The sequence below is a fragment of the Enhydra lutris genome, unplaced genomic scaffold (genome assembly GCF_002288905.1).
Source record: "Enhydra lutris kenyoni isolate GAN:26980312 unplaced genomic scaffold, ASM228890v2 scaffoldscaffold2, whole genome shotgun sequence".
Lineage (NCBI taxonomy): Eukaryota > Metazoa > Chordata > Mammalia > Carnivora > Mustelidae > Enhydra > Enhydra lutris.
Window position 1 is genome coordinate 38,496,772 of NW_019154086.1, and position 16,509 is coordinate 38,513,280.

The window sequence follows — 16,509 nt, forward strand, 5'->3', positions numbered from 1 at the left end:
GGCATGGCTTGGCTTATATGCAGTTAAGGCCCCAGTGCATTGCCCTGGTTCATCTCCCGGGTTCCCTATAATTCTGTGGGCCTCTAGCAGGGGTGTGGTGTAAAGGACAGAGCACTGGCTTTGTAGACACCCAGACCTGAGGTCAAACTCCAGCTCAATCATATGCCATTCATGTGACTTCAGGAAAGTTACCTAACCTCTCTGAAGCACGATTTCATCATCTGTAAAATGGGGCAGTGCAATACCTACCTCATAGTGGTGCTGAGAGATTAAATGCAATTATAAAGCATTTGGAAGATTCTCGAAAAATACCCATTCCCTCCCTTCTGACATAGTAATCTTACGGGTTCAGAGAAGTAATCATTTGAATCATGTTGTGATGGTGTTTGTTTAACTCTAACACAATCATGTGGAAAATTTAAAATATGTGCTTAAATATATGCTTGTTTTTATCTTTTACATGAGACAAAACAACCGGTTCTTCCATCCCAGATGGATATGCTTTAAAAATCATCAATTGGTTCAAATTAGATAGCTATTTTGATGTCTTGTAGACATAATTTGAGTGTTTATGCATTACATGTGGTCTAGTAGCATGAAAAGACTCCAGAAATGCTCAAGCACTGTAGGTGATGGAAGAGTCAAAACATGCCCCATCCAACCAGTCTCCCAAATTGCTACATAACCCCTTGAGACCCTGTGAATCATAGTTTATAAACATCTATTCATGGATCCAGATATTTCCCCTAGGGTATTATTTATGTGAGGCTGCTAAAGAGAATTTTTTTTGGGGGGGGGGGGCCTTGCTAAGTATTAACTCTAGTGCCTGGCTCACAAAGGCAAAGGGATGTGAGGGTGGAGAAGAATCCACTTAAGATGAGCTCAAGAGACATCTTGCAGAGAAAAGATGTCCAAAAAAAAAAAAAAAAAGTCAGCCTTGGAAGAAGTCTTCCTAAGGAACAAGAAACCATGGGGTCCTAGGGTCCTTCATAATCCAGATGCCAAGAATAAATGGTCTTGGTTGATGAAGAGCAAACTGCTACTCACTCAACTTCGTAATTCTGCCCCAAATGGATTTTCAGTTTAAAACAAACAAACAAAACTCTCTATGTTGCTGCCTCTCAAATCTGCACAGATATTGACAGTTCAGTGCCTATTTTCCACATTGAGTTTCTGTCATTTGATAAAAATATTTCATCTCATACATTTTTTTAAATGCAACCAGTAACCATTTTTATTTTTTCAGAATTTTTAGTAACCATTTTTATTTTTTGTACTTGTCTGTTTTCAGAAAAAATAGAGAAATCTATTTTTTTAGAAAATCTATTTCTGAAAAATAGATTTCTCACCTTTGATCGAGGTGAAAGAGCATTGAGTTCCTACTTTGTTATTCCCTTTTCTCTACCTCAGACAGGAACAACAATCCTTTCCATCATTCATCAATTGGATTAATCAGTCCCCTGAATTGAGCACCTGTGGGACTCTGGGGATACTAAACCACCATGATAGGGTAACTGACAGGGAGGTGCTCTCTTTCTGTTTAGGGATGATGATGGAGGGAGAAGAACCTAGATTTGGAAATAGACAGTGATGATAAGAAGACAAAATAATAGTATGTACAAAGGTTAAGATAGCATAAAAGCTAGCAAGACCTACCATGGGGTTTTCCAGAAGGGCTTCCAGAGATGAGGTGAAGTTTTGGCTTGGTCTCGAAGGCCTTGTGAGAACCTGCCAGTAGGGCAAAGGGAAATTGAGGACACTTGGGAAAGGATAGCAAAGGAATTGTGTATGGTCAAGGAATAGAGTTTAGAACCAAACAATATTTTGGGGAAGGCATGAGGTTCCGTGTGGCTAGAGTAAGGAGTAAATACAGAAAGGTGGTAGGAGGTGAGAAAGAGGAAGTAGGTAACAAAAGTGACAGGCTACAAGATGCATTGTCAGGAGAACACTGCTGACAGGGAGGATGGGCTGGAGTAGGTGAGACACTAGTTAAGAGTCATTCTGGTGAGAGATATGGAGTTCCGGAACTATGGCAATAAGCACATCAAGCAGGAGATGGTAAGTCATCAGAAGTCACTGAAAAATGTAAAGTACTATGTAAAATCATAAAAAGACACTAATTATTGGTATTATTGTTGTCCTAACTTGGTGTGTGTTGTGACAATCCATCCCCAGAGTAACTATTCCCTGTGGCCAATCTAATGTATAGTGTCATCTATAGGAGACATGTGCTAGCATCACTGTCCCCTCGTGACTTCCCAGAATTCATTATGAAGGCTATTTGTGAAACAAGCTCATTTTAGTCTCTTTGAACATCATAAAATAAACTTAGATTGCCCGTTTCATTTTCTTAAAGTACCCTGCAGAAGACAATTAACTTTGCTTCTAGCACAAAAGACAGTGTTGATAGAAATTTTGTGGAACTGGTAGAAGAGTGAAATTTAAGGATGTGACCAAAGATGTCTATGATTTTATAGGCTTTTTCACTCAGATGAATGAATTGATGGCTTTGCCACTGCATTTTTAGCATTCCAGGCTTGTGATAAAATGGAATCCAGTTCAAGTTTCTTTCAACCTTCATTTTAAGGGGCTGCGTGGCACTTGTGATTAGATATGTAAACATTTGTCGATATACATGTTTGGATTTGACAATGATTTAACTTTCTGACCAAATACCTATGCTAAATCCATCAATAAGACAGCTGAGGAAAGAATTTCTGGAAGATTTTTTACTGTTCTTCAGTGCTCCTCAGCCAGGAAGTCACAGGAAATAATGTATTGTGGTGCATATTTCCCTGCAGGATTTGGTGTGTTGTTCATTGTGCAGGCATTTTACTTTCCAGCTGCCTGTAGTTCACATTTTTGTACTTGCTTTTCCCTTCAGGATAATTTGATGAAGTCAGTTTCTCAGAGATAGAAAATGTCTTTTTATTTTTTTACGGTCGGGAACTTTCCCCACCCTGCCCCCAATTGAGAGATAAACTTGTTAAACAAAAGATTGAAGTAGCCAGAATTAATTATTTTGACATATGAAATAACCATGATTGCAATATGAAATAGTCATTAGGTAATTTGAATAATCTAATAGGATAAGTGTTTCTGATTAAACGAAAATAAGGTCTGTTAAAATTGGAGCAGTTTAAGAGGTAGTAAATTAGAACCTGGAGAATGAAAATGAAAATCACCCTCTTCTGAGAGAACCTCAATATTATTTTATTACATATAGTTTTTACTTTCAAGTTTCTTTGTGCTTTTCTTCTCACCTCCCTTCACCCTGTCTTTATTGGAGAGTGAAACATTTTCCCCACTTCTTCCATGGGAAAGCAGTAGAATGCTTTTAAGTCGGAACTGATACTCGCAAGTTAAGCAACTTTTTTTTTTTTCTTTTTAACACCTATACCACTGGTTTTTCAACCCTGTCTGCATATTAGAATCACCTGGGAAATTTAAAAAAAATACCAACTCGCAGACTCCACCCCTGGAATTACTGATTCAGTTGGTATGGGGTGGGGCCTGGGTGTTCACATTTCTCAAAACCTCCTAGGCGGACTCCAACGTACAGCAGAGTTGAGACCACTGGGTGCAACTATTCTTCGTCCGGGTGTCCCCAAGCTCATTTTCAACCTGCCAAACTTGACTCCCCATCCCCACTTACAGATTGCTCTTGGGATAACGGTGGCAATTAAGACCAGCAGTCTCCGAGAGATGGGACCATGATGATTTATTAGGGTGTGGGGAAATAATGAAAACTTCTATCTCTATTTAAAATCTCATCCTCTAATCATAGCTGTTTTTAAAATACTTTATGTTGCACATGCTGTATTAGCAGGATTCACTTCTTTTTTTCAGGTGGGGATGCACTATCAGAGAAGTTCATAGCCTTTGAGGTAGGCAGAATAGAAAACATCCTTTTCCCCATCATTTAGGTCCCATAATTCTTTGCTGTCATCAAGAGTTTCTCAAATGTCTTTGAGTCAACTGATTGATGTAGTCATTTATTTGTTTGTCTGTTTATTTATTATTTTTTCCAGTCATCTCTATATACAGTGTGGGGCTCAGACCCACAACCCCGAGATTAAGAGTTGTGTGCTCCACTGACTGAGCCAGCCAGGTGCCCAGCTGCAAGTCTTTTAGAGCTGTGTATGGAGTCTGACAAGGTATTCTCCACTCCATAGCTAGCCCCTTCTCTTAGTAAAGTTTTCCCTAGCCCTCAGCTATTCTAAAATGCACAAGCCTGGGATACCTGGGTGGCTCAGTTGGTTAAGCGTCTGCCTTCAGCTTGAGTCATGAAGGGTCCTGGCATCGAGTCCCACAGTCCCACATTGGGTTCCCTGCTCGGTGGGGAGGCTGCTTCTCCCTCTGTCTCTGCCCCTCCCCCTGCTTGTGCTTGTGCTTGCTCTCTGTCAATAAAACAAGATATTAAAAGATAAAATAAAATGCACAAGCCCTTTTGGGTGCAACAGTAGAAGGAAAGACTTTATTATAGAAATGACTGCAGACTAGCCCCTGATATTAAGAAATTGTTTTTAAGGTATAATAATGATATTGTGATTAAACTGATTATTATTTCACTAATTTTAAATTAATTTTAAACTAGATTATCAAACTAGTAGAAGAACATTTTTAAGCACAAAAATTAAAAAAGAAAATTAATATGAGAATGAGGGAAATAGATGGTTTGGATGAGGCACGATTGGCTGCAATTTGAAAATTATTGATTTGGAGTAATTGGGTATATGAAGACCCTTATTGTATTCTGCTTACCTTTTTGAATGTTTAATTTTCTATGATGAAAAGCTTTAAAAACCTGTTTGGATCATTTATGGTTCATTTATTTAAAGAGAAAATCCTCAGCCCAATAATAAGTGCGTCCCAAACCCTCACTCTTGGGCCTGCACCATTTCAGATGGGGGCCTGCGATCCTGTTCTACAGCGACGTCTACTCCTTCTAGGTTGTCTTCGTCCTCCCGCTCTATCCTTACCCTCTTTCCTCCCACCACCCCTCACTCTCAACCTGCTATCACTTTCCTACAGTGAGTATACCCTCTTCTGTCTTTTCTCCTTCATCTGTCTTCCTGGTTTTTTATCAAATCATTTGAGTTTCTGCTCCACCCCCAAACCCCATCAGACCTCAAATAGTCAAACCTAGTCATTGCTGTCGGGCCATTTTCTCACGCCACCACCTAGTTTCGCCAAGCAGCCGGATCCATGCACAATCCTCCTTTGCTGTGCTTCTGTTCTTTGGGGACTGGTGTTCCAGCGGGGTGAGAAAATCAGTTTCCCCCACTTCTTTGGGGGGCTGATTCTTGATCTCATGGACCTGGCCTGGAGTCTCATCCGGTGTGTTCTGCTTCCTTGGGGCCTCATATCACAATTCTGCCCATGGGGATTTCAGATATTTGCTGATTGAGAGGAGGTGACCTTTCTGCTCCCTTCTGCTGGGCCCAGTGGAAACCACCCCCCCTTTCCTTGTCCCCCTGAAACAGAAAGTTTTGATGCAGGTTTCAGAGTTTCTGTCTGGGGAATTTCTAGGATGTCTATTAATCTTCCTGAGTTTTTGAGTTTTTGTACTCTTTTTAAATATGAATTGCTCTGAAAGTCCCTAAAGCATTTATCTTCATAATTGTAATTCATTCCTGATATTTGGAGGATTTCAGGGGTTTCTAATAACTTGGGTGTATATAATCTCATTTGAACAATCATATCTTGTTCTCTTATAATGTACACAGCACCTGCTTTGCACATTCCATGATGATAGGTGAGGAGGACCACTCTTAGCCACTTGGTTACAAGCTCCATTCCCCCCCATCCAGATCTTGCCCCCCCCCAACAACTCTCTGATCCCCCACCCCTCGCCTGACTATTAGATATTGCATCACCATTTCCCTTTCCCCTACTGTTCTGCCACCTACCATGTGAAAAGTGGTGTTCAGTGTGAACAAGCTGGCATCGCAGTGTTGGCAGCCACACTCAGCTTGACCTATAGCTGGGCCTGTGTTGGGAAATGGAGGGGGAGGGCCTGGAACCGGGAGAGGGGAGAAGAAATGGAGAATTTTTCACTTCCTCTTCTCTCTCTGCGCTTCCAATTTTAGAGTGGGACCTCAACTTCAGCTTACATTTCAAGGACACTAGGAGAGTTAAGCTTAGGACCTTCCAGCCTCACTTGCAGCCAGAGGACTGAGACCAAATAGGGGAAAGGGGTAGAAAGAGAAGACACCAATGCAGGGCAGTCCTTGGGAGAGCGGGGGAAGGAGGGAGAGAGGTGGGAGAAGACACTGCCAGGTGGGAGAGGAGGAGAAAGTAGTTACTGATTCATTTGTTTCTTGTTAGAAAAAAAGCTGGTTTATCGTGTACTCTGTTGAATTAAAATGCACTTCACTAGACTTCTGATGAGGTATTTAAAATGTCCAAATGGTAGGTGAATTATGGACATGCTAGGATTTGGGGGGCAAAATGAGGCAATTTTTCAGATACTTCAGAAAGCAAGAAGTTCAGGACATTGAAGAGACAGTCTTTTTTTTTTTTTTTAAGATTTTATTTATTTATTTGTCAGAGAGAGAGAGAGAGAGAGAGAGAGCACACAAGCAGGCAGAGGCAGAGAGAGAAGCAGGCTCCCTGCTGAGCAAGGACCCCCCCCCCCACAATGTGGGACTCGATCCCAGGATCCTGGGATCATGACCTGAGCCAAAGGCAGCAGCTTAACCAACTGAGCCACCCAGGCATCCTGAAGAGACTGTCATTTTTGACTCACTTTCTAAGTTTCATTCACAGCTCCTCAATAATGTTCTGTATAATATGTATTTCACATCAGGTTGATGTTTTGATTCCATTTTCCAGGCCATTGGAGGTAATTGCTTAAAACGCTTTCTTTTGCCTCTACAGACAAAGCCTATATGTTGATAAGATTGGTTTATTCTTTTTGTGTAAATCCTGGCAGAAGCGTATAGAGAGCATTTATCCTTTTTATGTTATCTGGCCACATAGGGAAATCCAAGAAATCCAGAAAAATTACCAAAAAAAGACAAATAAATGGTCAAAAGCTCAGCAAAGAATTGCTGCTACTGTTTGGCGTGTCTCCTGTCAGCCTGCTGTATACACATCCATTTCTCCCTCTTTCTCCCCCAACAGAGACCATGGTGTCCGTTCTAGTCTGCATTCCTCCCTTCTCTTCATCTCACACTGAACTCTAAACACATGCTTACGTATGTGACAGAAATTTTAAAGCATGGATTTAATTGCGGTATAACACAAAAATGAAAATACACGAATTTTGAGTAGCTTGACGAATGTTGAAAAAGTAAATGCCCCCATGTAACCAACACATGAATGTGTGTAACTTTCTGGGGTGCAAAACAGGTACCGGAGAAACAGAGCACACCAGCTCCCCAAAGCCTCCCTCATGCCCCCCTTGAAGGCACTGTGCTCCCCTCCAGGTGTTCCTACTATCCTGACTTTTTTTTTTAAGATTTTATTTATTTATTTGACAGAGATCACAAATAGGCAGAGAGGCAGGCAGAGAGAGAGAGAGGAGGAAGCAGGCTCCCCTCTGAGCAGAGAGCCCGATGTGGGGCTCGATCCCAGGACCCTGAGATCATGACCTGAGCTGAAGGCAGAGACTTTAACCCAATGAGCCACCCAGGTGCCCCACTATCCTGACTTCTGAAGCATAGATGCTTTCGCCCCTGGCTTTGAACTTTCTATAAGTGTGTTTATAAAATGGATGGTCTGTTATAAAATATTTATAAAAACTATTGTATGTATTTTTCACTTTTGTTTTTGTCCAGCTTCTCTCATCCTTATGTTCAGAGCAGCACTACTCATAATAGCTCAGGAGGGGCCAACAACACAAACGCCCATGAAAACTAGAATGGTTAAATATGCTGCGGTGGAGTACTATACAAAAGAATCTTCCAGGGGCACCTGGGTGGCTCAGTGGGTTAAAGCCTCTGCCTTCAGGTCAGGTCGTGATCTCAGGGTCCTAGGATCGTGCCCCGCATCAAGCCCCGCATCGGGCTCTCTGTTCAGCAGGGAGCCTACTTCCTCCTCTCTCTCTGCCTGCCTGTCGGCCTACTTGTGATTTCTGTCTGTCAAAAAAAAAAAAAAAAAAGAATCTTCCAGTAGACATGCATACTCCTTTCTCTCCTAGAAAATGGATTGTTGGGGGACACCTGGGTGGCTCAGTTGGTTAAGCTGCTGCCTTTGGCTCAGGTCATGATCCCAGAGTCCAGGGATCAAGTCCCACATCAGGCTCCTTGCTCAGCAGGGAGCATGTTTCTCTCTCTGCCTCTGCCTGCCACTCTGCCTGCTTGTGCTCTCTCTCTATATCTCTCTCTGACAGATAAATAAATAAAATATTAAAAAAAAAAAAAAGAAAATGGATTGTTGGGTTGTATGGAAGGCATATGTTTAGCATTACTAGATAATTGCCAAACAGTTCCAAAATGATGATACCAATTTTAGGCTCTCACCAATAATGTATGTTTAAGAGTTCCACCTGTTTCTCATTCTTCCCAGTGCTTAGTAATTTCAGCTTAAAAAGGCGAGGCCATCGAAAGTAATCAGTTGAAGCTCTTCTTTTACCTACATCGATAAGGCTTGTGTATATGTTTATTATTTTTGTAAAAACCCTACAGAAATATATAAATAATAAATAGTATAAATTATACTCGTCTTTTTTTTTTTTTTTTTTTTTTTTTTTTACCCTGATGATACGTTCACTTAAAGAAATCCAGGACAATGTAGGTCATTTGGATGGGTGGGTAGTGGTATTTCATTGTGGTTTTAATTTTCATTTCACATATTTATCAGTCATTTGGATACTCTGTCTTGTGAAACACCTGTCTAGTTTTTTGATTATTTTTCACTTGAGTTGTGTATTTTTTCTTATTGACCTGTAGAAATTCTTTACATCTTTGAATGTGTCCCTTGTCAGATTTGTAGTACAAATATCTTCTCCCACTCTATGGCATGCCTCTTAATGGTGACTTTTCACGGAATGGAAGTTCTTAGTTTTAATGTAGTCCAACTTATCAATTTTTTTATGGTTAGTGCTTTCTATGTCCTGTTTGAGAAATCTTGGCCTATTTTGAGGTCATGAAGATACTCTTTTATGTTTTATCTAAAAGTCATATATCTTACCTTCCACAGTTAGATCTATGATATATCTAAAGTTGATTTTTACATGCAGTTTGTGGCAGATGATCAAGATTTTTTTCACATATGTATTTGATTGACCCAGAATCATTTATTAAAAAGACTTCTCCCCACACAGCATGACGTTTACATGAGTCTATGATATTCCACCATATGGATGTAGATGTACCATTTAACTAGTTGAGAAAACGTTTTAATGGAGTATTTTCTTGTATATATTTTTCCTTAACATTAGGCCCAAGTGACTTCCAAAGAAAGAAAAATTCCTGCAATGAGTGCTGAAGCACTTTCTTCTATAAAGAATAAATACTGAGATGCTAAAAACAACCACATGTATTAAAATGTGATAAAAATTCTTAGTTACGATTTTGAATTGACTGTTATAAGACAAAAGGTAGACTTTGAAAAGTGAATTTTAACTGAAGTCTTGTATAAAGTGATGCTTTGGAGGAGATTAGGTTAATTCTAGCTAACAATGATATTGTTCTTATTGAATTAACTATACATTAATGTATACTAACTATACATTAATATCCGTTCCATATTTTGGCAACCAGTTTGTAAGTGTAACAAATTATTTATTATTTACCAGAGGAAAGTTGGTTTGAGAATACATTATACTATGAACATTTTTGGTTATTACACTATTAGCATTCACTTCCTCAATAACTTATTTTGAGGTCTCCACTTTATTTGACATGAATCATAACTGTAAAGGTTTTAGAAAAATGGAAACTTGTGAAGAGTTATTTTGACAAAGATGCCTATAATTAAAACTTAGTTAGGAAGTGGGTTTTGTATATGCTAATGGTATATATATGAACTTCATGATTGAAATTTAACATGTTCGTGTGGCTAAACAACCATTTGCATAGTTTATTAGAATGAACTTAATCAGGAAACATAATGCCAGTTTTCCAATGGACTTTAAATATATCATAATATAAAATGGTATTGGAGGAACTTGCTATTAATCTTACTTTTAGTTACTGAGAGAGTGTCAGTATATTAATTCGGCTTTGACATGGGTTTTTTTTTCCCATCTGTTAGGTATATTACTAAGTCTTATGTGTTTGACTTTTAAAAATTAATCTTAAAGTGTACTTAATAGCTCAGCCATTTAAAATGATTCTAATCGGGGCGCCTGGGTGGCTCAGTGGGTTAAGCCACTGCCTTCGGCTCAGGTCATGATCTCAGGGTCCTGGGATCGAGTCCCGCATCGGGCTCTCTGCTCAGCAGGGAGCCTGCTTCCCTCTCTCTCTCTCTCTCTCTCTCTCTGCCTGCCTCTCCATCTACTTGTGATCTCTCTCTCTGTCAAATAAATAAATAAAATCTTTAAAAAAAATAAATAAAATGATTCTAATCAAAATAAGCAAGTTGGATTTATAATAAGTAAACTTAATTTTTTTTGCACTTCCTTGAGCAAAAACTATTAATTTTAATTTAAAAAATCTGACTAATCTGCAGTACATAAAAACGCATTTGAGTTATATTTCAACCTTTAGTAATAGACTTCTTCTTTTTCCTAGAACTTACACTAGTTCATATTCACATATACTTTCATTACATGTATTCACCATTTTTAATTCTGTTGAAATTATTTTAAGGTGAATATTAGATTTATTGGTGAAATTAGATTTATTGAGACTTTTGCACTCTTTACCGTTATACTTGCAAACCAAACTATTCTTATCTTTTCAGAAATCCTATCGCCTTATTTAGTAAATGTTTCCACTGAACAAAATGGAATTGGAAGCTAAAAATTACAACAGCAAGACTTGTGGGTTGTGGAGAGTGATACAGACCAGAGTTTCCTGAAGTACTGGTTCTCAAGACCTAAGCATTGCTGCGTTCAAAGCAATACAAAATAAAACACATACAATGGTCAAATTAATTTGGGAGATCAAAATTAGCCAGGTTTTCAAAATGCGGAGTTATTCAGAGCCTTTAATATGCTATGGTACATTATGAGTGCCCAAGTGGTTGGGGGGGTAGGGAGTGGGGGAGCAGTGTGAGAGGAACAGTATTTCCCAAACAGAGTTGAGGGTGTCTCCGGGTCTAGTCTAAGCATTTTTGGGACATTCTTCAGGAAATGTTGGTTTATGGAAACCTCCTTTCCTCACCAGTTCATCCCAGCTCCTGACCACTCCCTCTGACCCTCAAAGGCCCCAGGTCTAAAGTGGACCTGATTATTTTGGTGTTTTTCTCTGCCTTACACTCCCGAACTGAAAAGTTAGTATAATCCTAGTTTCTATACAGGAGGTGCTTGAATCTCCGTTACATCCTTGAACTAGATCCCAATCAATCCCTTCCTTCCTTCCAAAAGCATTTTGAGCTTTTACTTTTCCCTCAGCCTGGAATCTCACCCTTGATATTCCCCAGTGTGACTGCCCTCACATCAGTTTGTTACTCAAATGCCATGATTAGGCCTCTTTATCTTATGTTGTCCTTCCCCACCCTTACCACTTTTTTAGCATATTATGCCATTTTATTATCTTCACAGCTCTTGTCCTTTTCTAAAAATATTAATCTTTGCACTTAACTTTGTTAACTGTCAGATTTACCCCCACTGGACCGTGAGCTCTGAAACATCAGGGACTTTATCTCTCTTGTTCTTTGTATTCCCAGTTCCTACAACTGTACCTGACACATAAGGGGCCCTTGGAAGGGTCCAGGCTCTGTGGCCAAGGAATACATGTTCAAAAGGGAGAGAGATACAAACGCAGAATCCCATGTTACTGGCTGTGCTTGAGGTTCATGCAGGCTGCTATGGGACCTTCAAGGGGGAATTCTGCTTTGGGGACGAAGTGCTGGGATGCACAAAGGATGTCGTAGAAGACTCCCCACCGGCAACCTCTGACCTGAGTCTTGAAGGCCAAGTAGGACATATAATGTTTGTGGCTAAGGATACGGCCCATGCAAAGGGCTGAAGGTGAGTTAGATGACTTGGATACGTGCAAGTGGTTCAGGCAGGGCAGCTGGCAGAGCGGCAGATGAGAGGATGGCAAAGCTGGTGGGAAGAGATGGGCACAGGGCTGAAAGGCTGTGCTAAGGAGCTAGGACTTTATTCTGAGTCTGATAGGGAGCAGTACAATTGGAAGGAATGTAATCATGTTGAAATTAATATTTCATTTCTGGCAGCCATGGGGATTAGGATAGCAGAGCATGAGACTATAGGTAGGAAAGCCAATTTGAAGCATTTGAAACAGGATTAATTTGTGTTTGAGAGACCCGCAGCATACTTTGCCCTTTCTTTCCTTTGTTCACAGTTGTTGCTTTGGCAGAAAACACCTTTTCTTTCATCTCCATATGCTCTAGTGCTACCTGTTGTTTGAGGCCCAGTGCAAACGAATGAACATGGTCACCGTGGGCCAAAGAGAACCAAATATATAACCGGGGATCTGTTTCTGAAGATATGTGGCAGGAGATTATCCTGACCATTCATGAATTCCTTCTGGGCATTTGGGACTATATAGAACATTTCAATTTCTTGTTGTTTCCTACATGCTAGACAACATGTAGAATGCTGTATTTATAAGGATTATCTATTTAATCCTCACAACCACCTGTACACTGCGTATTATGATTAGCTTTACATTACGGATTAATCAACTGAAGCAGAGTTTTGTAAATAAATTGCTCGAAGTCACACCATCATTAGTAAAGATTAAAGATAGAATCCTGGCGGATTGGCACTAGAGCCATAATAACAGCATTAGCTTGTAAAGAGCATTAGACTAAAAAGTCAACGAAGAGCTGGATTCTAGTTAAGAGTTAATAATGGCCATATATCCAGCTTCATAATCCATTAAGATAGGTGTCATCATCCCCATTTCCGTGGTAAGAATACCATGGATTAGAGGGTTTTAATTAATTGTACAAAGCCACGTAGCTGCGTATTTGAACCCACATATATATGATTCCAAAGTTAATGATTTCCATCACTTGGAAATGCTCTTCCTGGTAGCTCTGGGCCTCACTCATCTGAACGGTCTAGGACATTAGACTCTGAGACCCCACCACTGTCATCTGTAAAATGGCAGAATTGGACTCAATGGCATCAAAGATCCCTCTGCTTTATGATCTATGATCTAAAAGCACCCCGGAGCCTCCACTGAGTTCTTTCTCTGTTACTCATCTTCACTACTTTGGGTTGGGTTTACTCTTTTGAACAATGAGGGAAGTATGAAGAAAAGAATGAGCTTGCAAGGTGAGCATGGGGTCAAGCGCAGAGGATTGGCTTCCAGCCAACTGGAAATTAAAAAAGGAATTGAGGTGGCAACAAACCTGAAGCCAAGCTCCTTACAGCCAAGGTATTGGAGGAGAACACTGGGGAGATGATGAGGGAGTTTCAAGGTCGCTCAGAGGCCCTGTGAGAATCCTGAGGGAATAAAGGGTATGCTAGCAATGAGTGCTTGTGGCAGGTGTGGTATATGGATAGGGCTGCGAAGAAAAACCAGGACTTAGGGGATAGTCTGTTGAGACAACATTGTGTTGAGAATAAAGGAGGAGAAAAGCAGGTCAGTTGGGTGACACCTGATCAAGGCAGCTTGTCTAAAATGGAAAGATCACATGCCATCTGGGGACATTTCCTAGGAAATGTGTTCGTAGAAAACACAAGCTTCAGTAGCTAAATCGTTAGGAAAGCTTTCAGGGGAAGAGAAGAGGGTTGTGTTTATGGGGCTAATTATATCATATAGAGTTGGGGCTTTGAGGCACACAATTAGCAATTTGCCTTCTTAGAGTTTTTAATGTCACAGAAACAAAAGCGTAAGAGATGAGAGAGGCGAGGTGTTAAGAGAGTGAAGAAAAAAAGGCATAATGGACACATGGTAAAGAAAAAAAGTAGGAAAATAGAAACCTTTGTTGTGCAATCAGTATGCAACATCTGCAATAGGTCATTAGGAAGGAAGGCCCTGTTCCCAAGTCTTTCAGGCCTCCCTATCATTGCTCAATGCTGTGCGTCTGAAATATGGAGGCAAAGTTTTAACCAGAACTAGTTGTCAGAGACCTAGAAACACTCTTGTACCAGAACGGTTTTTTGCAATATACACTTGATGAGATTCAGTTATTTCTAGAAGGATAAACCTAGTTGCATTTTCCCAACTGGGGCCTGATAATTAGAGATATCCCTTTCATGATCTTTCTGTCTCATTTTCTCTATGTTGAGTAAGGTTTACTTAAGTGAAGCCTGTTTCACATAGGTTAGAGGAGAGACCAATTACAAAGCCACTGATGTAAGAAGTAAAGATTGGAGACATTGTGACGTGTAGATGAAGTGAGAGGAACATATCATTTTCATTTCTAGGGTCCCAAATGCTATGACATGACATTCTGAAAATATGACCTGTGGCAATGACATAAGCAACTATACTTGTGTGTCACAAACAGGAGGCTGCGACGGTGAAGACAGGAAGAAATTGTGTTATGGTGAATGACAACATGATGTAAGATAGCTCTCCAGAGGCAAGTGCGTCAATAAGAAGGTAGAAATTTGAGACTTTGCAGATGTTTAAGTGTTTGGGAAAATACGGAGCCTTCCTTAAGCAAAGTAACACACATAACATGGTGCCTGATACTCAGTAGGTCTTCCTGTTTCTCCCTTTTGAGGAGAATTCCTTTTGAGGAGAAACTCCCGTTTCTTTCCTAGCTTACATGGTGAGAGAGATTGTGGCTTATTTTTCCAACTCTTTCACTGGACTCAAGCCAGGTTTATGTGAAGACACTACAGGGAAGTTAGCTGGTGTCTACAGAAACAGGATATATCCTTTTAGGAATAGAGCAAGCAAATTAGCGTGCGCTATTTATTGAACACCTATTCTGTTCCAGGAGCTTTACTATGCGTCAGTGATTTCATTTTATGCTTTGGCGATCCAGTCTTGATCTTGAAAATGAGGAACCAGAGAATCAAAAGTATAAAGATATGCCCAAAGACACATAGCTGCTAATAAGGCAAGAGTTGGAGATTGTCTCTAACCCCAAATGCATGCTTTCTCAAACTGGCCAACGTTTGCAATCATCATGAAGGTCATTAAAGGGCAACTGTGAGGCAAAAGGTAGATGGAGCAGGAAGATTACCCGGCTGATGTGCTTTAGGGATGATGTAGAGGCAGCTCTTGCTCTCACCCTTGTGTGCACTTACATAAAACAGTAATAATATTCTCTTTCTTCTTGCAAAGATAATACAAGTTATTCAAACCAATGGACAAATAAAAGAAGAAAACAAAAGTCACCCAAATTCTGCTACTCAGAGGTAAGCAGGGTTAACATTTTTATTATATCCCTCTAATTTTTTTCTGTGCTTATGTATTTATAAACATATGTTTATACAAATATTTGACAAAAAATGATCAAAATGTACATAATTGATTTGCAACCAATTTTTGCTCATTCAAACAGATGGCGTATGAAAGAAGTTTTTCTACCTTAAAATTATCAAGACTGGGTATTAGAACAATATTTTGACAAATAAATCCATTAGCATTAATGGAAGTGTTACAATATTTATTAAAGTTATTGAGAGTGCCAGAGAAGTAAAACTAATGAGTGTTAGTGCTATTGATATCTACTAAAATAACATTTATTATGTGAAGCATAATAACTTAGTCTCACACAAATTTGATGTCCATTTAATTAATAATTAATTAATATTAATATCAAAGTACTGAAAGGACTAGGTACACAAAGTATAACGGTATTTCCTTTGAAACTAGAATTTTTATATCCCCTCAGTCAGCAACAAAATCACCAGAGTAACTTTTTTTCTGACATTATGGGACCTCAAATATGTTATCACATTTGGCTGACAGAGAAAATATTTGGAGAACACTAAGTGACATCTTACACATCTTCTCCTCTAGGGTATTCTTAGTTCTATCCTTGGATCAAATAAGGTGTTTAGGCTATTTAGTATTTTTACATACTGAAACCCTTTTCTGACATTAATGAGGATCCTTAGAAGAAACAACATATGTGAAATACATTCCCACATTTGCTATAGAAATGCTATTGAGGACAGTGTCTATCATACCCCTTGATTGCCCCTACTCTTAAACTCCTTCAGAGAATTTGTATTAGATTTAAGTGCCAGGAAATGTCTTACTGATAGTCTGATATATAAGTCTTCTTTCATCATAGTAACAACAATTCGAATGATTGTGACTCCGAACATTTCCATCACCAACCAGGAAGCTTAGAGACAAATTTGATGCCAAATCATTTAAATTATGCTAATGATATTACCATGTTGACATTTTCCTTTTCATAGTATTGTTTTTTATCTTCACTTTATTACCCTCATTTTTATATTTGTACATAAAGAACAATTCTTCCTTATTTTCTCTCTTAGCTTTGAAA

At 39.4% G+C, this 16,509-nt stretch overlaps 1 protein-coding gene across 1 annotated transcript in view; it reads right to left on the minus strand.

Moving 5' to 3' along the window:
* Positions 1-16,509, minus strand: part of LOC111146143 (proline-rich protein 36-like) — a 63,805-nt gene that overhangs the window by 17,674 nt on the left and 29,622 nt on the right. Inside the window, exon 2 of the mRNA XM_022501565.1 lies at positions 1,657-1,728. Coding sequence (XP_022357273.1) covers positions 1,657-1,728 — 72 coding nt within the window. The remainder of the gene's footprint in view (positions 1-1,656; positions 1,729-16,509) is intronic.